Source organism: Poecilia reticulata, linkage group LG8, assembly GCF_000633615.1.
Source record: "Poecilia reticulata strain Guanapo linkage group LG8, Guppy_female_1.0+MT, whole genome shotgun sequence".
NCBI lineage: Eukaryota > Metazoa > Chordata > Actinopteri > Cyprinodontiformes > Poeciliidae > Poecilia > Poecilia reticulata.
The window spans coordinates 6,419,432-6,442,519 of record NC_024338.1 but is presented as its reverse complement, the minus strand read 5'-3'; the positions used below and the strand labels follow the sequence as shown (position 1 = coordinate 6,442,519).

The window sequence follows — 23,088 nt, the reverse complement described above, 5'->3', positions numbered from 1 at the left end:
TCCAGCATTAATGTGGCATGGACCAGCAGCTGAGCATATTTATTTTACTTTTCACAAAGCAGCAGCAGCCGGACAGAGGTATGTCTTTGGAAGAAAAAAAAAAAAGGGAAAAAAAAAAAAGGACTTTAAAGCATCAAAAATATTATTCTCGCTCGCACATAAATAAACGGACGCCCCAAAGCCGAGGCCTGCTTTGGAATGTAGTAATTCCGAGTTTTTATGAATGACTGCATTCATGGCTGGCCACGCCCACATCCCCGAAAAAACACCCGGCTTTCGGAGCCGAAGCCTTCGCGGGCTCCGCTCCTTTTACCTGGTAAGGAGAACCGCCGCGTGCTGATTGGTTAAAGGAACCGAGTGGGCGTGGTTACCCAGGGAAGCACGGGGACGATATAAAAACAAGTCTCAGAACGTGAAAAGACATCAAAACTCACAAGTGATGGAGGATACCTGAGGATGAGTCTGGAATTTGGATATTGTCGATGCGGGCAGAAGCTGGATGTGGGATTAAATCTTTGTGACGTAAAGTGTTTTTAAGATCAACTTGTCGTCTATGAGCATCACCTGACTGAAAGCATGGGGATACAGTTGCTGTTTGCTGCGTTGGGAGTGGCGATAGTCGCGGTGGTGAGTAGTTGTAGATTGTTTTTTGTCTTTATTTCTGTTGTTGTTTTGCTTGGTGGAGACCCTCGGTGCTGAGGATTTGTCTGCAGTAGGGAAAGCTGCTGTCTCCCGCCTCAGCTTCCAGGTGGCTCGTTACAGTCAGCGCGATACGGCAAACAAACAAAAAAAAATCTACAAATATTTAGCAAAATATATGGTTTATTTACTTTTGCATCACCATAACGCTGCAAAATTCTGGAGATCCGAACAACTTTTCTATGCCAGTCAAAATCTAAGATTGAGGGGGATTTTTTTTAGCTGCAAATTGAATCTTAACACAGACAGGAGAAAGTCAGGCTTGTATAGCTGATCAGATCAGCCTGATCAAAACCACAAAATCTCATTAAGTGTATCTGGTCTAGTTTCTGTTGCAAACATCTTAGTACACTTGCAATTAGACAAAACTCACTTACAAGCTTTTCAGCAAGAAACAGCAGCTTGTTTGGAGTTAATAATTCATTAACATTGACTAGTAGTTTTTCTACTAGTTCCACTCGTGGATTATTTAACTTGTAACAAGACATTTTCCCCATATTTGTACTAGAAATTTGACCAAAAACTAGTTAGTAAGATTCGGTGTTTTTGAAGTGTAGCCACCTTTTTCAGATGTGTGTTTTCTTTTTTTTTTTTTTTAACTATCTCATTTTGAATGACCTAATAAAACTTTAAAGTATTCCACGATGTTGCTGCTTGCAACAAAGCTTTATTTGTCATGGTGTCTGTGCAGGGCCAGCCCAAACTTTGTTAGGGCCTCGGGCCTAATTCATACCTCACAGTTCCGCACCACCTCGAAGGTGTGGGATATAAATTTTGTCATCTGTTCCTACCTACTAAGATTTTTTTTGAACTTAGTGGCTCTGAAAAGCAACTGTTGAACTCCCATATAAACGGCAGCAGAACCAAACCACAGGTAACTAAAATGGTGCGTCAGATTGTAAAGAGAAGAAGAAAAACGATAATGGACGTTTGTTTTTAATTGATACAGTATCCAGAGATCTCTCAAGAAAAATCTGCTTGCTATAGTGGAACTGCAACTGTTCAAATTAGCTAAAAAGCACTATACATGGTGGCAAATTACTGCCAGCCTGTTTCCAAGTAAGCTACGGCTTTGATTTTTGTGGGACAATTTAAAATTAGCCCACTAAGCGCTTGTCACCAAAGCAACATTAACATCATCTTATCATTTGTGTAAAGTCAATTTAACACTAGTTAGTTTAATGTAGGGCAATCAGATGAGCCACTTCCGATTATTTATTAAATCAACAGTATATGAAAGTTTTGGGTATTTCAAAAATATGACAGCTGTGTATTAACTGCAAAGATGAGTATTTATTTAGTTTTGCAGTTGTGTCCCGTGTTCAACATTTCAATAAAATTAGTCGAGTCGGGAAGAAGGGAGTAAGTTTAATTTTAGGAAATTTGAGTTACACTATGCAAAAAATGCAACTGCGATGACTTTATTTGTTGCCTTAAATTATAATTGTAAACACAACTGCTACTCAGGCACAAAACGTGGGTATGCACTTTATGCAACCCATATGGGCGCCACTAGAAGGGGCGACAAAACAAAATGATGGAGTAATTATTTCTAGTCAGCATTTTCTCCATATAACATTTGGTGTTTATAATTTGTCTGCATACACCTGTGAAAAAACCACCCTGTACCAGTACTGCTACATCATGAAGATTTTTTTAAATGTGTTTAAAACTATGGGTCAAATAGTTTAGATATTTTCTTAAAAATATAAATCTTAGAAATGTACAGTTTGTAGAGAGTTTAAAAAGAAGAAGATGCGAGAAAAGTATGAGAAGAAAACCTTGTGATAAAAATTCCAGAACTCTTGGGGGCCCCCTGCTGGTTCAACCTAAACCCTAAACAACTTAAACCCTCGGCAGGTTTAGGTTGTTTTTTATGTGAAGTCAGCTCTAGATCTGTGTGAAGGTTCATACAATTTGAAAAAAAATAAAAAATAAAATAAAATAGTTTGCACAATGGCTTCAATCCTACGGTATGTCTGCAATTATACTAGAGTAACACTATCTTACTACCAGCAGAGATAAAAATAAACCTGAAGAGTGTGTGTGGCTGTACAACAGGGCTATTTATGTTTATTACGTTGGAAAAAAATGTTTGCGTCAATTTTACACTAAAATCAGTGTACAATTCTCACTAAAAGTTGTCCGTCCTGTGTGAAAGAGTCACTCGACTGACAGCCTCACCTGGAACTGCAACACTAACACACAAACAACTTGTGTGACTTGTGTATGCGGTTTTTTTTTCTGTGCATGTACACAGTGAGGTTTGGAAACAAAACAAAATGAAGGAGCGGTGAGGTGGAGGGGTGGGAGTCAGAGAACATCCCTTTCATCCCCGTAGGCTGGAAGAATGCCAAGAGGAAGGCGACAGAGGGTTACAGATACCCCTGTGGGGCTCGCGACAGTGCTGACTATTCATGCCCGTGTTTAAGCCACACACACTCTCAGGAATTTCTGTGATCTGAGTAACATGAGTCAAGCCTTTTTCTCCTGTGGTCTCGTTGGTCCATCGCTATGCGTAAAATGAAATGCGTTCCTCCATCTTGCAGGTGACTGCTGATTGTCCGGTAGTGTGCGAGTGCCCCGCAGTGCCTCCGTCCTGCCCCCCTGGGATCAGTTCGGTCCCCGACGGTTGCGGCTGCTGCAAAGTGTGCGCAGCGCAACTGAACCAAGACTGCCACGAGGGACAGCCGTGCGACCACCATAAAGGACTGGAGTGCAACTACGGAAACGATGTGGGTCGTACCCACGGCATCTGCAGGGGTACGTACGTATACCACCGAGGCGGCAGGAAGGCGTTTGGGAAGCTTTTTTTGGGCCTAGATTTTGACATAAGTAGGGGTTGACTGAGGCAATGTGTAACTTCAGGGAGGAAAATCTGACTCTCGAGCCAGGCGGGCTGGGGTCTCTCTTTGATAGGGTCTCGAGGTTTGAAGACTGTGCCACGTTTCAAAAAAACAGAGGCCCTTCATGAGCTGCGACTGAAATCTTGCCAACTCTGGGATTTATATAAGTACTTCAGTGTGTACACAAACACCCCCATGAAACACACAAACAAGCATGCACACACTGGTATTTATATATGTGTGTTTACTGGGGGTCTGGGGGGGTGGGGGGATTCTATCTGGGGTGTGTATGGGGAGTCCCACTGAGGGGGTTTACATGCCAGGACATTATAAACAAGCCTAAACAGCTTTCTGGTCTAAGAATAGGGCTCGCTTCATAAATTTGGAAACGGCGTCTTTCAATCTGCTTCTCATGTGCCTACATTCAGACTCCTTTCAACTATTTTACATTTTCTCATGGCACAACCGCAAACCTCAGTGCATTTTGACATTTATTGGGATTTTATGTGAAAGTAGTGCATAATTGTAAACTGAAAGAAAAAGGACATGTGGTTTTCAAGACTTTTTTTTTTCTCTCTTTTACAAATAAAAGTCTGAAAAAGGAAGGCCAAGAAATACAGCAGTCAGAAAGTTGAAGTTTTAAGCAGAAAAAGGGATGCTGATGGACTGAGCTGATTGGATGATGGATGGGTCTAAATGTGGGGGATCATAGAACAAAACCTGTATTGTTCTATGAAAACACAACTGATAAAAACATAAACTGCAGTTTCTTACTCTTTTAGGGAAACTGTGAATTAAAGTGTTGTGCTATGACATAGGAGAGAAAGGGCCGGACTGCATACAAGGTGTTCCATCCCTAGTCAGAAGTTTATTCAAACCAATGTCAAGAAACAGCTGTGGCAAAACACCCTCCCTGCTTTGGCTCTTGATGTTGCAGAAAGTGCCTCTTCAAAAGAGGCAAAGGCTCTGTCTAATCACAGGCTGGAACGTGCAATGATTTCTTGAACAGGACATAACTCTTCTGTGTCAAAGTAGGCAGCAGTACAAATGCTCCTCAGTGATGAAAATTTGCTTGATTTTTTTTTTAACTTGGTTTGCCTGTTACAGATTCCCTTCATCAGCAAATCAGAGCGAGTTTTCTAACTGAGCAATGCAACTCTGGTATGACATATCGGACAGGCCTGTCCTTAAAAGATAAGAGATTATAACAAGTATCAATCCATTTTTCATACCCTCTTAACAGTAGATGCCCAAAGGTATGTGTTTTTTATGTCTATTCAGGTCAACCAAGCCATTTATTGAGTATATAAAATGTTAAAATTAGGACTTGTAGGTTCTTTCCAAATTTAGCCAAAACATACCGCTTGAAAATCAGACTTACTTAGGCTATTTGATCCCTTCCAACATACTTTCATCCATATTTAGACATCAGTGGATGTCATCAACCTTTTACCAGACTTCTCTGCCACAAATTCACATTGTTTAAAAGGCAACATCGTCTTATCAACCTCTGGAGGTGCATGCTCAATCCCGTTCAGGATGACGGAGGGATGAAACAGAGGCAGTGCTGCTAGACTAATATAAGAGCTGGTGAATAACTTCACATGAATGTTTTTAGGACGGTGAGAGGAAACCAGAGTACATGGCAATAATACATGAGTAATGTGCAACAGCACAACGGTTCTACATACGTATAGGGTAATCAGTGTGTGGTTCACCTAGATTTGGGCAATGGGTCTTCTGGTAGTAGCAGTAGTTCTGTCAATTTACAAGCTTATCTGTCTTCTTGTCTCTTTTCAGCAAAAGCAGATGGTCGCTCCTGCGAATACAATGGCCGAATTTATCAAAATGGCGAAAACTTCCATGCAGGGTGCAAGCACCAGTGTACCTGCATTGACGGAGCCGTAGGCTGCATGTCCCTTTGCCCCAGCCATGTGCCTCTGGCTTCTCCTTCCTGTCCGGCCCCCAAGCTAGTGAAGGTGCCAGGCCAGTGCTGCCTCAGCATCGACTGCCATAAGGGAACCACTGTTGTGCCCCCGGCGCACCGCCGACCCCCACCTCCTGCTCACCTACCATACCCCTTCATCCCCTACCCGATCTATCCGTTCTCCAAGCCTTATGCAAAACCTTACCGGAAGCTGTATCCTTACAAACCCAAAAAGGAGAAAGGCATCTTGGGCAATGAACTCTTGGAAGTGCGCCGCAAATGGGACAAACCACATGGAAATAAGGACCTGACGGGTAAGACATTGCATCACACCATCACCCTGGAGTGGCGTCTGCTTCCACTATTCAGTCCTGCATCATGTTTATGTTTTTAGCCATTTTTGCCTCTTGACGCACAGACTGCGTCAATGTGGACCTTTAACGCTTCGTCTGTGCTGGTGTGTTAGTGTTTATGTGAGGGTTGTTTTCCACTGGCCCCTTGCACACCAGAGGTGCTCTCCCTCTCTCACACAGCACATACCTCTGTCACGCAGCTCTCCCCTCTCTGTAATCACTTTCTGTATGTGTCAGTGTTGCCTGTTCCATGAATAAGGCTACTGTACCTTTCAACCACAAATTTGTACTTTCCCCTACTTCTCTTGATGGCCACTTTCATCCCACTATAATTTGTTGCTGATCCCACCACTCTTTCTGTGTCAAAATGTCAGAGTACCCATTGTTCAATTGTATTCACTTGTCTTCTCTTCCATTTTTTCTAGTCTGGAGTAAGACGGGAGGTCAGTGTGTGGTTCAGACCACCTCCTGGTCACAGTGTTCCCGGACCTGTGGGATGGGGGTTTCCTCTCGCGTTACCAATGACAATGCCCAGTGTAAACTGGTCAAGGAGACACGCTTGTGCAACATTCGGCCCTGCAGCTCTATGTCTATCCCTGTGAAGGTGAGGAATTTATTTGGAGTCTCCTCTTAAAAGTCATCAAAGGTTATGTCTAGATTAAAGAAACAGCTGCTCTTATGTGGTCATTGGTGTTAGTTTTATTGCCCATGTGTACTGTTCATTACCTTTAAAATTCAAGAGAAGAGCATTTCATATAGGCCTGGGGTATAAGACCCATGGTCTAGATATTTTCTCTTTTCCCACATCTTTCCATTGTTCAAGAGACTTAGTGAGAGGAGGATACATTAATAGTCTATCACATGGCAACACAGTGACATACAGGACACGCAACGTGCACATGCCAAATCTAGGGGTATTTTACAGGGACAAATTGATTTCAGGCTGTGCAAGGAAACAGGAGTGTCTTGAATAAAATCACTCCACACAGAGACCATACAAAAGATTCCTTGGACTTTATTTTCATCAGTCATTTCACCTGATTTTGTTGTCCATTTTAATTAAGATGGACTGGTTTCTAAAGATATAAACTTTAGAACTTCTCTGTTCTAAAACACATGCATATAAACTGCATCTGTTGAACGTTGTGAAATCTCTTGAGCTCTGGAGCTGACTGACAGCTGCTCTTGTAATTTGGAGCTTGCGGTTTCGCCCACTGTGTTGCTCTCTCACGCTTTGTACATGGCGCTATCCGGACCATTCCGTCTCCGGCAACAACCCACTTCTGAGCCTGATGGGCTGCTGCGCACCTGTTTTCACCGAACCCTCCGTGCTTTTGTCGAGCTGCCGTGGGTGTTAATGTGTACCAGTGTCGACCCTTAACCATCGCTGGCATGCTAATCTCTCTTGGCAATAATCTGTTGTTCTGACCTTGATTTTGTTTTTGCACATCTCTGCAGTTAACTGCCTTGACCTTGTTTTTCATGTCTGCAGTGATGACTAAAGAGTGATGTAACTCCACGCAGATATGAACCTTTTATCTCCTTTTTTTGGTGTAAATGTTAACAATAAACGATAGCTTCCCTCGGTAGGACTCTTAAAATAATCCAATCTGTCTAGATTATCACATTTCGCAACAAAAATTAGACCAATGCCACAATTAAGGGAGTTTTCATACCTGGCAGTCCAGTAGACTCGATTTGATTGGGGACCAAAATTGCAACATTTACTACATTTGTAGGTGCTGTTGTTCTCTTTCACATTGCTGTGTGTCAAACAAACAAACCAAATCCCTGTTTATTCCCTTGCCTGTGGTGGCGCTGCACCAAGAACTACTAAAGGAAGCAACACAAAAACCACAGAAGAAGACATGAGCACAACTTCCTCCTTTGCCAAATGTAAACAAAAATGGAGTAGTGTCAGATTTTAGCAGGTGTAGGATTTCTCTTTTGTCTTTGGTAAAAGACCACTAGCCACTTATCCCTCTAGCTCTAGACACAACTGTTTGTTTTGGTTATATTTGCCCACAATGCCCTCCGGTTGGCATCCACATATGCATTCAAACTGTCCTAGAATTCACTTTTAATAAACCTTTTTGGTCGATTGCACATACACACCTCCTCAAACAAACCAGACTTTCTAAGCAAATGAACAAGAGTTTGATTAAAGCAGATTATAAAGGCCTGGTGTGAATGCATCCTAAAGTGGTTTTGGATCAGTAGGAAGTTAGCATTCTGGTAATCTACCAGGCTTTAGGCTTCTGGCTAGCCAAATGACTCTTAGTGTAAAAAGGTTTTGAGTGGTCGGTATGACCAGACTAGTTCTAAATAAGTTCTGTCCATATACTATAACTTTTGCTTTGATATTAAAGTCATTACTAAGTGACTTTGGCTAGTTTCTGGCTTATTGTCCAGCACTGCATTGATGCTAACATTTCTTTAAGGCTGGTGTTGACAAATGTCATGTTTATATCCATCCTGGCTTTTCTTGTTTGTGTTCAGTAGTTACTTTATTCCCACTGGCATAAGGTTTACTCTTTATTCTTTGCAACAACAAAAAAAGTTCTAATGTGTACCAGTGTCAGGAGAATTGTGCTTCACTGAATATCAAATAACTCATTTCATGGACATAGAATCTCAGTCTTTGAATGGTATCTAACTTACTCCTCTTTCCCAATCCACAGAAAGGAAGGAAGTGCTCGCGTACACACAAGGCCCCAGAGCCGCATCGCTTGTCCTACGCCGGCTGCAGGAGCACTCGCTTGTACAGGCCCAACTACTGCGGGGTGTGCAGGGATGGCCGCTGCTGCTCCCCTCGTCGCACGCGCACAGCCAGCGTGACCTTCGCCTGCCCCGACGGGGACCTTTTCAGCAGATCCGTCATGTTCATCCAGTCCTGCAAGTGCAGCGATGAGTGCAACCATCTGAACGAGGCGGYGATGCCCCCACAACTCTGGCTCTACGGAGACGTTCACAAATTCAAGGACTAGTTGTTGTTGCCCCTGCCTCGCCTGCATTCCTCCATAACAGCATAAATTGCCACCCATTAGTGATTCTTTTTATAGAGCAGCTGTTCCTAGTGTAGCTATTGAATAGATGCAGGCAATAATCACAGATGAGGAGATGTTTTTTCTGGAGGAGAATGTTCTGCCTTTTTTTGGAATGTTCCATGAACTGTGGCACTTCAGCCAAGGAGAAAGGAGCAAGCGTGGGGACAAAATCTTAAGGATGGCCATCATTTCTTGCTACTCTAGGTGTTGCTAACTTATAGAAAACTGGTTTTATGGTTGATATGAAAGGAAATCTGAAACAAGGACTTTAGTGAAAGACTTGACAAGACTTTAATGGCAATTGCAAAAGGTTGCGGTTCGTCTCGCAATGGTATTTATTCCTTGATATTTATTCAAGAGACAGACATGTTGAAACTTTGGCATGCCATTGGGATAAGATATTTTTTCTTGGAGCCTCTCTGTGGCTGAAATCCACAGACAGCTATCAGTCACAAGCGGGAGAGGCAGACTGGTCCATGACGGATAGAAAACCTGCATCTGAAGACCAATGACCAAGAATTCCAGGGGGAGAAGAGCAAAAAAAAAAAAGACAAGCTAAACCCAATGGGTTTAGGATTCGTACACACTCCAAGGAAATATGTCAAAGGTTGTTTATACAGCTGGACTCATCTCCTGCCTTTGCCTTCACAAGAAACTGAGACATTTAGCAAGCACCAGAAGAACAAGCCTAGGATTCTGGCGTCGAGCAGTCGACCACCTAATTCTGTGCAAATTACAATCTTCCAGGGGAAAATCAGCCCCTCTCTGGTTTTTGCTATAAAAATAAAATCTAAAAGCTGCGTGTGTGATGAGGTAAACATGCAATTTGTGGAACCGCGCTACTGCCTAATCTGGCCTGTAATTGAGCAGCACGCAATGTGACTGAAACAAAACAAGAAGCCATGTCTTTTCATGTTAAAGAGGTGTCTGTTTCCTCAAACTGCTGACTTCGCAGTGGAGTCAGAAACAAGTTTTCCGTTGGGTGCAAAACCCTGGATCTGTAAGGACTCTCAAAGAGAGACTGATTCTAGGTGGGCACTGTGTATTCTTCGATTTATATATGACTGGGAAACAAAAGCATCACCCTTAACTATTGCTTGGATTAGTTTGTGCACCTTATGTCGACTTTTATACAATGTCTCAGTGTCAAGTGTGAATACAAGGCAGACATGTCCAAGTCGTTCTCTTGTACCACTGCAGGTGTTGTAATTTTTTTTTTTTAAGTTTTTTTTTTTTATCCTTGCTATCTGCCCATGTAGATGCTGTGGGTTTTGTCATTTTGACTAGTTTCAAGGGACACTGTAGAGCACCTATGTACAGATGAATTTGTAACTTTAGCTCTACCTGCTGTATAAGGGCCCCTTATTCTGTTGAGTTAGTTCATGTGTAGTTTAAACACTGAACTCTGAACCTGGGTTCAGGTTCCTGATGAGAATACCATACCAATTTGAGAGCATTTCAAAAAATGTCTAAAGCAATAGTTCGGTCAAGGCTGCAGCTATCCCTGTTGTGGGTGCACCTTTTTTTCTACCACACTTTTTCCTTCCACTTAACTTTCTATGAATATGCTTGGTTGTAGAACTCTTCCTCATAACTGTGTCCTGACTCAGAATCCTTCTAGAGGCTCACGAAACCTCGGCAGGTGATTCCAATATTTTTCCCACGATGTTCCTTAATATTTTTTGAGGCATGAACTCTTGGCTTTTTATTATCCTCAACCAAAATCACCCAAATTTACATCCCAAAGGCATGAAATATTTTACTCCATGTAAAACTCTAGTTCCTTCTGAACATTTTCTGAGCTATAATTTTAAGTTAAATGCTAGCTACAGCATGATACGGCCCGTAATTTCAGTATTCCGTTCACACGTCATTTTGGTTGGTGTACCAGCATCAACATAAAAAAAGGTGTCAAACTATTAAAAAGAATAAACAAAAAAGGAACTTTAATTTCTGTAAAATGTAAGAAAAGTGGTCTTCTATTTCCAGAGTGCGAAGCAAGCGATACTTTAGTTATGGGTGTCAAGGTAAATAAACTATATTGATAATAGCTAAACCGCCTAGCTTAGCTATTGTTCAGCAGTGTTGGCCGAAATTCTTTTTTTCCCCTAAAATACAGATTTAACCGTTTATAAGTATTTCAACTCATGATGTGAAAACTACAAATACCATTATCTTTTAATAAGGTAACTTCTATAAAGTTACTTCTATCAAGTAAAATCTACTCTTTTGAGCCCTACGCCATGCCATGTCATTCCCTCATCAAAAACATACGTGGAGCGTCACCTTTAATCTTCCTTACGTCTTTGAGAAATCCTTTAATCTCCCATAGCAACCATGCAGGCGTGCTTAACACCTCGGTGGACGTAGCACCGTTTCCAAACTTCAGGTTCAGGCAGAGGACCAATTTCAAGACGTCAAACTACAAGTCAAATTTCTGCAGTCATATTTGATATATACGGCATTTGTTTTTGTATAACTGAAGTTACTGAAATTACTTGATTGTGCTGTAAAATTACATGTGGCTGGAAAACAAATACTGCCCCTTTAAAATCTACAGAAAGAAAGCAGTTCAATTCAAAACATTCACTATAAAAATAAATATTGTAACTTATATTTTCCAAGATTTTAGTAGTTGCAGATGCTGACGGTTGTGGATCGCCTGCTTTAACTACAGCATCTAAATTTAGTGGGTTCCTTTATGTGGCAATTTACCAACTATAACTCAATCTGCTGCAATATTGTAGCAGCAGTAGGAATTTGTTTTGTACTAAAGAAATTAAAAATGTGTACATTTTCACATCAGTTCTGCTACACCATCACTCATGTTGCCAAGACCATTCCCAGCTGGTAGCATGGTTTATAAGTCGGTTTCAAGCAGCCACTTCTCATTTGTTTGTTCCAATTTATTTTTATGTTTACACACCAAAGTCTAGGACATACATAGTGAGAATCAGCGTTTTGAGGGGGTACAGTGCCTAAACTTTGCCAAAATCTGCCATTTCACCACTAGGATTCTACTTGTTGACTTAATATATAGAAGGCATTCCATTAGAAAGTCGTAGAAAGAGCTGCCACATGAGCCAAATCAGTCGATTGACTCAAATCTAAAGACCGCTAACCTTTAGCATTGAAGATATAAAACCCTACAACACAAATCTAGGCTTCGGGAAAAGCAAAAAAAAAAAGAAGAAAAAAAAAAGAAAGAAGAAAAGACAGCTCCAAGTTACTCCTCAAGTCTATTAAGGTTTACCTCAACAGCGCAATAAAACAATGCAGACAACAGTCTTAATGAGAGAGCACAACAATAAAAATGGCATTTTATAAAAAGTTTTAATTGAGGCAAAACAAAAAAAATAAAAGAAACCATAAAAGAAATTAAAATCAAACCCCCCTGTCCCATAAACTGACAATAAAAATAAAGGTTTTTGTGAACAAACGTGCAGAGCTTTCAAATCAACAACGAAGTACGTCTACTTCCAAATAAAAAGACTGGATCCACGAAGAGGAGACTTCTGTTGGTCTGGAGGGGTGGGGGCTCATCTGGACTGCTCGACTGGGCAGGGGACAAATGAAAGACGCATCAGACATCCGCAGACTTCTAAAATGCAATAAACACCTTTAGGCTGAGCCGTGGTGAGAACTTACTGTAAGAGGAGATGTCGATCTCATCCGGCAGCTCGGCCACGTTGACTTCAAAACGGTCCTGCACGTCGTTCAGAATCTTGGCGTCAGTTTCATCCGACACGAAGGTTATGGCCAGGCCTTTGGTTCCGAACCGGCCGGCACGGGCAACCTAATCGTTAAAATCCAATAGAACCTTAAGTACGCTCCCAAATATTCAAACTGAAAAGAAATTCCTGGAATGTTTCAAAATGGCAGAGAGAGAGAGAAGAGGAAGGAAGGCCAGTTTCTCACCCTGTGCAAATAGGTGTCTGAGTCTTCGGGCATGTCGTAGTTGAAGACGATGTTCACCCTCTCGATGTCCATCCCTCGGCCAAACAGGTTGGTCGCCACCAAGATCCGTCTCTGGAAGTCCTTGAACTGCTGGTAGCGAGAGAGTCTGGGAGCAGAGCAGCAAAAAAATGTTACCGTCCTGCTTAGATCAGGGCTGCAAATAACGATTATTGTGTTAATTATTTTAACGATTTATCAAATGTAATTTTTTTTTACACATTTTGCAGATTTTTCATTTAACCACTTGCACCTTTTTTTTTTAAACAGCATTTGAAATGTATGTAAAAAAAATAATTCAATTACCTTTTCGAATAAGACAAAAGTGCAACATCAGTATCYATTTCCAGATGGATCTGGAGCTAAATGAATCAGCTCCAGATTCTCACCATGTATGTCCTAGATTTGTATTGTAGGGTTTTATATCTTCAGCTAAATGAATCGGATTATTTCTTTTTTTCCATTTTAAATACAAAATATCCGTGTTCTTTGTACAGTTCTGGCTTCATAAACACTCTGACTGTGTTGTTCCTTCAGCAGGTGGTCATTTCTTAGGTTTGTATTCTCCTGTTAATGATTAATCGATTACTAAACTAGTTGAATTGCTCGTTTCAGCTTTAGTGTAAGATGCCTTCTGCTCCCATGAACACATTTAGCTGGTCCAGGCTTGTGTGTTTATCGGTGAGCTTTCTGGGGGTCTCACCTTTCCTCCTGAACCATTGCTCTGTGGATGGCGATGGCAGGGAAGTTCTGCTCCACCAGCAGCTGAGACAGAGCGATGCAGCGCTGCACAGACTTGACAAAGATCACCACCTAGAGGCAGAGCGTAGGAACTTAGAGGCAAGACACCAGGCTACAAACATGGGTAGGTTTCAAGGGGAAATTTGAATATTTTTTGATACAGATCAATTTTCTGTCGCTCACTTCTGGAAATGAAACTCGGAATTGTATAGATTTATGACAGAGTGAAATATTTTAAGCCATTATGGTTAACATAATGAAAATCCAAAATTCAGCCTCAGAAAATTTAAATATTGCTTGAGATAAATAATATCTTTTGTCACATAACCTCCTTGTAGAGGACGTCTGACTGCGTCCTACTGATCCAGACTGAGATCATCTAAAGGCTCAAGAAACATTTACATGTCAATGAGTTTCCAATATTTCAATATAGTTTTGATATCCTAAATTAGGGGTTTTCATTATCTGCAATAGAACAGAAGGTTTGAAATATTTTTGCTTTCTGTAACAAATATGAGTTTAACTTTCTGAAACAAGTGACAAAAAAAACGTAAACCTTTCCTCCATCTTTTAGCGTTTTTGCTGTTCAACTTGAGGAGCTCCATGACGACGTCGTGTCAGAAAGTGTCTGGCCCGTAGATTTACCTGGTTGAACTCCAAGACGTCCAGCAGGTCAAAGAGCTTGCGGTTTTTCTCGCTGTCCTTCAGTTTACAGTAGTACTGCTGCAGACCGTGCAGCGTAAGTTTGGTCTCGTCGTCCACAAACACCTCCATCGGCTGCAGGCGAAACATGGATGACAATGAAACATTATACAAACAGCAGCCTCTAGTGAATTTACTCCTTTTTATTTGTATTTTGCTTTCCTCATTTTCGCTCATTTTAATTTATCATGCGACTAATGGATAAAACGCTTATTGTGACAGGCTGAAGTAAACCTAATACCCCAAACGTGAGAGAATGTGAAAAAGTTAGGAGTTTTTCTTACGTCCTGCATGAATTTGCGGCAGACCGGCCGGATCTCCTTACTCAGCGTAGCGCTGAACATCATGACCTGCTTCTCGTGGGGGGTGATCCTGAAGATGTCCTGCACGTCACGCCTCATGTCTGCGGGGGAAAAAAAGGAAAGGAAAACCATAAACACACTCGCCGTTAGCTTCGAACGGCCGGCGACGAGTGGGAAGACGTACCGAGCGCCTCCAGCATCTTGTCACACTCATCCAGGACGAAATGCTTGACGTTCTTCAGACTCAGGGTCTTGTTGCGGATCAGAGCCAGGGTCCGCCCGGGGGTCCCGACCACGATGTGAGGGCAGTTCTTCTTCAGGGTGTCCTCGTCCTTCTTGATGGCCAGGCCGCCGAAGAACACGGCGCACTTCACGTTGGGCATGTATTTGGAGAAGCGCTCGTACTCTTTGCTGATCTGGAAGGCCAGCTCTCGTGTGTGGCACATGACTAACACAGAGACCTGGAGGGGAGCCGGGGGGAAACACGGAGTGAGGAAGGCATACCAGTTACTTCCCCAAACAGATGGAAACATCCATTTTTGACTATGAAAAAGACTAATTTAAAATTTAAGTAATCAATTAATTGATCGATTATTCCGACAATTGATTAATCGGATTAAAAATATATACAGTCCTGTCACGATAAATTGTCACAGACGTTAATGTGATAAACGATAATATTGTTTTGAGATCATGTTCAAGTAATGAAATGGTATAATAATGCAAGAATACATTGTAAAAAAATAGAAAAATCAATAAACTTTAAAATCTAATGAACATTTAACACAAGCACTGGAAGACGCTAAATATAAAAAAACAAATAAATAAACAAAACAACAAACAAAAGGATTTATGGAGTCTCTAAACAGCTGTTGAGACTAAAACACAAGACTGAAGATTTTTATCATCTAGTGTTCGGTAGAAAGAGAAAAACAAATCATGCAAATGAATATTATTGCGTTTGTTTGAAATGATCATRGAGATAATTATGTCCATTATAGGGGAGCACTAGTAAATCTGCCCCAATTGTGTTAATTTTGGAAGATCGCGATCAATCCTTCAGCAATAAACAGCTGTGTGCTTCAATAACTTTTTATCAATCAAATCAAGGCAGTTTATTTGTATACTGCCCATTTTAGCCAACATGAAAAGATGATAAATATCATTTAATGTTAAGAAGTACTCATGTTTTGCAGCCAGCATCGGTTTTATACATATGTTTTCTTCCACAAACGGCCCTCTGGGGACAACTATGATCTTTGTGTGGCCCAAAACTAAAACGAGTTCTTTACAGTTTGCCAAATCCGACCCAAACCGCTGCGGCCCGCTAAGCGAACCCACCTGTCCGTCGACGGGCTCAATCTGTTGCAACGTGGCCAGGACGAACACGGCCGTCTTGCCCATACCAGACTTGGCTTGGCACAGGATGTCCATGCCGAGGATGGCCTGGGGGATGCACTCATGCTGGACTGAAAACAGAAACATTAAAAAGATACTTTAAAAAATTATAATAATAATCAAAAGAAAAAATACTTCAGCAGCATATTCATTGAAAAATATTTTCCTTGAGTGATAATGTAGGTGCAAACAAACAAGCCTAGCCAGAAATTCCACATCTATACAATACTAGGGTGTGTAATTTATACTATGCTGTCCAGCTGTAAAATGTATGAGTCAGTAGATCTGCCTTTTCCCCTCACTGAAGCAGCAAGGAAGAAATAAATCTCCAAAAATAAGAAAAATCAACTCTTTGTAATTATTTGTTTTAATAATACAAGTTTAATAGCCACTTCCAAGGTTTAATTCATGTTATTAATGCAGAATGACATTTATCTGCCCATAATAATAATAATAAACAATAAAAACAGCATGACGCTGCCACCACCACGTTTTAAGGTTCGTTCAGGGTAGGCTGTCATCACTCCATTCTGCAGGAGCAGCTCTAATCAAATTCAGAAGCAGTAACAAGGGAAATGTCCTATAATCATATGTCTGATATAAATATGGTTGTTTAGAAAAGGTGACTGATGGTTATTAAATGAGATTATAGAATCAGGTGGAGGGTGGAAAGAAAAGTTAAAATGTCTATGGTTATTACTGCCGGAAAAACTCTGGTTAATCAGAAACTAGCATCTTACAGTAGAAACTTTACATAGTGGAAGTGGCATTTCTAACTGCATTTTAACAAAATGTATTTATACGTTGACAAGTATAAAAATCATCCTGGGTATGTATTCTAATATTTAAACCAAATTCTCCACTCGGATTCAATCATATCAAAATTTTATAAAAGAATCAAGCAAAAATGGGAAAAAAAATGTAATAAAAATAAGTCTGTATAACTAAAATAGCTGGAGGAAGTTTGACTTTATTTGGCCACTGCAGTATTTTACAATAATAAAACCATGAAATGTCTTTCTACAATTGCGTGACCTTTACCTTCAGACGGATGCTCGAAACCACAGTCTATGATGGCCCGGAGGAGCTCTGGCTTCAGGAGGAAGTCCCTGAAGCCAGAGCTGTGGATGGAAACGTAAGACCCCTTCACCTCCTTCTTCCCCGCTGGGGTTGCGCTCTCCGGTGCTCCTTGTGGCTCATCATCCTCCTCATAATCGAGCAGTTCGTTGTCAACGTCATTCTCAGCCATTATACGTGATTATGTGTTTGCCTGGTACACACAAACAAAACTTTACTTATGGAAGTTTTCATTATAAAATACGTCGTTTAATATGTGTTGTGGTTCCGTAAAAGGTCCMGAATTTGCCCACGCTCAATGCGAAGCAGACCTTGAATGAGAAACCATTTTTATTGTCTTAGCCCGGCACGCTATTCAAAACATACTGGTATAAAGTCGACGTTTACTGGCTGATTGTGCTTGAGGTTTTTACAACCAACAGCATTAGTTGTTGGGAGTTTGCGCAAAAAGCGTACTTCGAACGAAATCTGCACGTGAGAAAAAAATGAAAAAACACACAAATAGGTCAGACAGCGCGTCGTTTTAACTGTTAGCTTCTGAATGCTAACCACAATGAAAATCTATTGTGTTGCATAACCGTTGCTAACTTAGCGTGTTGTACAGTTTAAAATGGACTTAAGCTACCATGCTCTACATATGAGACGTTTATTACTTGAAGTTAAATTTGGAGGTAAACACAGGAGCTAAATTTAAAGAAAAACAGCACAATTGACCAGGCGTTGGAGAAGTTAAGCTAATATGCTAAGCTACAGCGCTCTAGCGTCAACGTCCGGGTTAAGCCAACAACGATTTCAATTTAACACGGGCTACCTCCTGACAAAATCTAAATACATACAATTAAAACGTGGATGTTTAACAATACACTAAACTCGTRAACACTAGAAACTGTAATAATTAAGCTCTACATGGAGCTCATACCTGTACGAGGTTAGCGCTGAAATCCACCGGATCAAAACCGCATGGAGAGGCCTCAGTCGGTTTGTACAGGCAACCGGAAGTTCCGCCTACGACTGCAAAAACCTCTATTTTATTGGTGGATTTGTTCAAATGCAGCCAGCGATTGGAGGAACGGTGTGCCACAGTCCTTTGCGGTCTGAAAAAGCGGGATCGAGCGACGACGCGTTCTGTGTACGGGAGCTCGTAAGGGACTTTACCGAACGGTATATAATTACACGTTTACGCTTTTAGGCAAGTTCAAAGAAGTGATTAAAGAAATTGTATACCAAGTAAATTATCTAATTTTAAAGTTCATAAATGTGATTTTTAAATGATACTTAAATTATGTATGTTGGTTAAAATTTAGGGAGGTTGTAACTTGCAATATAATACATGATTCTCAGGTAATATATATCCATCAATCTATATTTAAGCACTTAAGCATTTAGGACTACAGCATTCATAATAAAAATAATGTGAATAAAATATACAGACAAGTGGAAAACAAACATAGATTTTTTTTTCTTTCAAAGGGCAACTTCTATTCACATCACCACCAATGAAAGGTTTGTGGCTTTCTCAGTGTACCAAGCACATCTTGATTTATGTGAAGATGAATAACAGTTCTTATAATCACTTGCAAGGAGTAAGTAAAAAGTTTGTATATTTTTAAAATGCTTATATAATAGGAGAATCTATGTATTCAAATATATTGTATTTTGAAAGTTTTTTTATATCAAATGTTCCCTTCTATAGTCATCTATATTTGTACATTTACTAAAACAAACCAAAATACTAAATTCAGTTGTAGTGTGTGCACAATCTGTTATTGTTCCAGTTAAGCTATATGATGAAGTAACAAAAAGTATTCACAAAATAAAATTTATTCTTCTGAAACCAGAGAATGAAACAATTCTTTTGTTAATACAGACCTACATAATCACCAGTGTCATTGTTAGATCCATAGTTATACATCCTTTTGGCATCAGAGTCACCATAATTCTTTATGGTACTGATTCAGCAAAGTGTCAGGAACCCCAGAGATTTTCTTTACAGACAGTTGTGTAAGATTTCCTCCGTAAAAACGCTCATCAGTCGCTCCGCGCTCACCCTGAGGGAAAAATCTCCAACTCTGTCTACTTTCACTCTCCAGTTTTCTCCCCAGGAACAGTTTCTTCCTCATTCTGATGCTCAGTTTGAACTAGAGCAAGCCGTCTTCACCATGTCTAGTCGCCTGATTCACTATTTGTATTTGTATAAGTAATTAAGCAGGCATACCTAATGAAGTATACGAGTGTAAAAGTAAGCTGTTGCAATGCTTTTTACAATGACGTGTATGTGTTTTTTATGCTACTTAGCATTACCATGCTGATATACCAAACTGAGATGTTTCCTAATAAAAGTGACCAGTTGGTGTAAATATTTTTTGTGCACTGCTGATAATAAAGATATTTAAACAAATGCAAACTGACAGTGAGTTTAAATGATAAAAATACACATTGTGATAATTTTTTTATGTTTACAACTCACTTAGCTCCAGTTTTATCTCCTTGGTGCTGCTTTTAATCAACATAACATAAAACAATTTTATCCTAGGGTTAGCTTCAGAACTGACCAGTTTTAAATGCGTAATATGCATGTTTCTTATATGCATTAACCAATTTTAATGCATCATTCTAAGATTTGTTTTGCTCGTCAAAAATGTCAAATTAAGCTAAGTAGGTAATTAAATGTACAACAGCTCCTTTGCCTTCTCCCATTGCTAACTAGAAAAAAAATCAATCAAAGCCAAGATTGGTTTTCCTTATAGCTGTCAATCACCTTCCATATGGCGCTGCTCACCCTCTCCTTCCAGCTTCCCATTTTCTCTCTGCTAATTAGCATGGTCACCAATGACGACGGATAAACGGTTTTCCAGTAACGATAAGCTGTTTCTCCACATTTAGCAGCAGATACATAAAGTTGATTGACAGCGCTAAGACCCTCCTTCTGGCTCTGATTGGTTGCTTTTGGGACGGCAAAAAAATTTTGTTTTTGAGATTTAAAAAGAATGTAAAAAAAAAAAAAAAAGTATATATCTTTCATAAAAGTTACATAGTGCAGCTTTAAAAATCAGTACACTAAGTTTAGTTAAAATGTTAAATTTTACTCAGGTGTCGGGTCACAGTTCTCTATAAACCTTATATCTGTGACTCTAGAGCTGAAGAGAAGCTCCACTGAGTGGGAGAGTATGGGAAAGTGTCCGACTCTGGCCTGGAGTGATCCTCAAAGTATCCCTCGTTGGTGGCGTAAGAACAGCTCAGGAAGTCCCTGATGTGTGGAGGCAAGGAGAGGAAGAGCCACCTCTCTACCAGCAGCCCACCTCCACAGAGCCCCAGACAGCAGCCCAGCTCCGAAGGCAGCTCTTCCAGACTATTGCTGCGCAAATCCAACYTGGACAGGTGACTCAACGCTGAAATTCCCCCGGGCAGTGAACCGATCGAGTTGCGAGACACGTTTAGGACGCGGAGCTCCAAACAGCTGAAGAGGTCAGAGGTTARGCTCTCTAACCTGTTTCCACTCAGGTCTAGTTCTGTCAGCAGCGCCAACGCCTTGACCTGAGAGGGCAGCTCAGGTAACAGGTTGCCAGCCAGCAGCAGCCGACGAAGCCGGTGGAGCGTGAAGAGCGCCGGGGGCAAACTCTTCAACTGGTTGTTGGACAGATCCAAAAGCTCCAAGCCTCGAAGGACTCCGACGGTGGGCGGCAGCGCCAACACACGATTGTAGGCGAGTTTGAGGCAAGAGAGACGCTGCAGGTGGACCAGACCGAGCAGTTCCTCCAGGGTTCTCAAGTTGTTGTGCTGCAAGTCGAGCGTCCGGAGGTGAGTCAGCGCGAGCAGGGCCGAGGGYAGGCGGTCCAGCTGGCAGTCCTGCAGCCGGAGTTCTATCAGGTCCGCCATTCGCTTGAGTCCCGTCAGCACAAGCAGCCTCGCGCCTTCATTGTGTATCTCCAGCTTCACCAAGCTTCCCGCCACCTCGCACAGCTCTGACGGAACCCTCTGCAGCATCCCGTGGATCACCAGAACGCGGAGGTGGCGGAGCTGCCGCAGGCTCCCCAGAGCCCAGCCGTGACCAACACCGCCCTCGCTGCCCAAGCGACCGGAAAGGTGGAGCTCGTGCAGGTTGTGGAGGGAGAGGACCCAACTGGGGATCTGTGACGCCTGAGCGAAGGTGATGTGGAGAACCTCAAGGCGCTCCTGGAGGACCGCGAGCGCACCGGGATCCACAGCCGCGGGGCAGTRGTAAAGGTGGAGCTCCCTGTGTGTGTGTGTGTGTGGGGGGGGGATCAAAGCAAAAGAATATGAAAAGTATGGAAGATGATCACTGAAAAAAAACAACTCTAACTTTAATCTCAGAATTTTGAGTTTTTCTTGTCAGAATTCTGACTTTAATGTGAGAATTCTGTCAGAATTCAGAATTTATTTTCTCAAAATTCTGACTTTAATGTGAAAATTCTGTCAGAATTTAAAAAAATTTCTCAAAATTCTGACTTTAGTCTCAGAATTCTGACTTTTTTGTCAGAATTTTGACTTTAAAGTGAGTATTCTGTCTGAATTCTGATTTGTTTTCTCAGAATTCTGACTTTTTTTTTCTGTTATCTCAGAACTCWGAGAAAAATAAAATAATTCTGACGTTCTCAGAATTCTGAGAAAAAACTCTAAATTCTTTTTTTTTTCCACTGGCCCTAATCCTCTTCTGTAGGGTTAAGAACATGCGGCTGATTTCCTGTACATCTCACCTGAGTGAAGTCATGTTTGCCACCTGCGAAGTAAACCTGGCRTCAGCGATGAGCTCCAGTTTGAGGGCGTGAAGCTGGCTGAGGGTGAACAGAGCCGGAGGGAGGCGAGGCAGGGCGACGAGCTGCAGGGAGCTGCAGCCCTCTGCGTCCACGCTGGTCAGAGCCTGGAGCTTCTCCTCTCCCCAGTGCCTCTCCAGGCTCTGCTCCAGCAGTCTGCTCTCGCTGACCGGCGACAGAAACACGGAGAGGCGCTGCACCAGCAGCGGGTCGTACTGCTCCAGCATGTGGATGAGGAAGGCCAGGTCATTGATCAGATCGGGAATGTCTTTCGGCGAGTGGAAGGAATATTTTCGAAGACAGCTAAGGAGAGGTAATGAAACAAGAAAAAAAAAATTCAAATGGAAAGAGAAATGTAAAATAGGACATAAGGTGATACACCTCTAAAAAAAACTACTAAGTGACACAGAAAAATGCTTCATTAAATAACATTAACATTCTGAGCATTCTTTAAAACACAGAAATGCACCAAAAGTGTCAAAGTCAGAGACTTCTTTGACACAACTGCATATTGTTTTATTAATATTTTAATTTTGTATATTCTTCTTTTTTTTGCTTCATTTWGTTTTATTTATTCTTGTGTAATTTTATAAAAACATACATAGAGGTATGTGACTATATGTTTTATATTCTTTTTGTAATGTGCAAAAGGTTACCTGTACTTCACTTTATAAAGAAAAGTAAAATAAAAATTTGATCACAAAAAAAACAGCTACACGAGATTATTTCTGCCTCTAGCTATGGCTAGTAACAATAATCAATTTTTTAAAAAACAACAATAAAACTTTTTAAAAACATCATTGAGCTAAAAGGCCAAACTSGATCTATGAGACACCAAGAACCTTCCTGAGGYTTAAACCTATGAAATGTCTGTCTGCTCGATGCGAGYYCTAACCTGCGAAAAATCCAGCTGAGGGTGTAAAAATTAAGAAGCGCATAAATGCCTAGAAGGATTAGGTAGGTCACAAGCAGCTTGCGCAGGAGGGACGAGAGCGAGTGGACGCATTCGAAGGTTTCGTAGCCCAGTAGCGCTCGCTCTGCAGGCTGACAGATGTGGCTGAAGGAGAGGGAGCCGAGGAACGGGACGGTGTAGCTCATGATCAGCGTTACCATCAGCAGCTTAAACATCGTCTGAGCCAAGTAAACCTGGAAAGACAAAACATAAAAACTTGTAAATGTAAATGTAAAATTGATAACATACGTCCTTATTGGTATGTTTGTTAAAGGTGCAGTATGTAACTTTTATTTTAAAAAAATAAAAGAATATATA

At 41.2% G+C, this 23,088-nt stretch overlaps 3 protein-coding genes across 6 annotated transcripts in view; 1 reads left to right on the top strand and 2 right to left on the bottom strand.

The window, feature by feature from the left end:
• The first annotated feature begins 402 nt into the window (after positions 1–402).
• On the top strand, positions 403–10,833 carry LOC103468360 (protein CYR61). Its single transcript, XM_008415395.2, has 5 exons — positions 403–627; positions 3,249–3,462; positions 5,346–5,786; positions 6,251–6,429; positions 8,507–10,833. The coding sequence occupies exons 1-5, from the start codon at positions 577–579 to the stop codon at positions 8,810–8,812; spliced, it is 1,191 nt and encodes a 396-aa protein (XP_008413617.1). The 5' UTR covers positions 403–576; the 3' UTR covers positions 8,813–10,833.
• Positions 10,834–11,760: 927 nt separating this feature from the next.
• On the bottom strand, positions 11,761–18,072 carry ddx39ab (DEAD (Asp-Glu-Ala-Asp) box polypeptide 39Ab). The gene is made up of 10 exons (XM_008415394.1): positions 17,966–18,072; positions 17,011–17,239; positions 15,913–16,040; positions 14,756–15,032; positions 14,554–14,672; positions 14,213–14,344; positions 13,530–13,639; positions 12,791–12,935; positions 12,521–12,668; positions 11,761–12,428 (listed from the first exon to the last, which is right to left on the bottom strand). The coding sequence occupies exons 2-10, from the start codon at positions 17,216–17,218 to the stop codon at positions 12,412–12,414; spliced, it is 1,284 nt and encodes a 427-aa protein (XP_008413616.1). The 5' UTR covers positions 17,219–17,239; positions 17,966–18,072; the 3' UTR covers positions 11,761–12,411.
• Positions 18,073–20,108: 2,036 nt separating this feature from the next.
• The window catches only part of si:ch211-106h11.1 (leucine rich repeat containing 8 VRAC subunit E), a 25,415-nt gene continuing 22,435 nt past the window's right edge, over positions 20,109–23,088 (bottom strand). For all 4 annotated transcript variants that reach the window (XM_017306049.1, XM_017306050.1, XM_017306051.1 and 1 more), the window contains 3 exons: positions 22,714–22,964; positions 21,762–22,121; positions 20,109–21,280 (listed from right to left, as the gene is read on the bottom strand). In XM_017306049.1, coding sequence (XP_017161538.1) covers positions 20,164–21,280; positions 21,762–22,121; positions 22,714–22,964 — 1,728 coding nt within the window. In that variant the 3' untranslated portion in view covers positions 20,109–20,163. The remainder of the gene's footprint in view (positions 21,281–21,761; positions 22,122–22,713; positions 22,965–23,088) is intronic.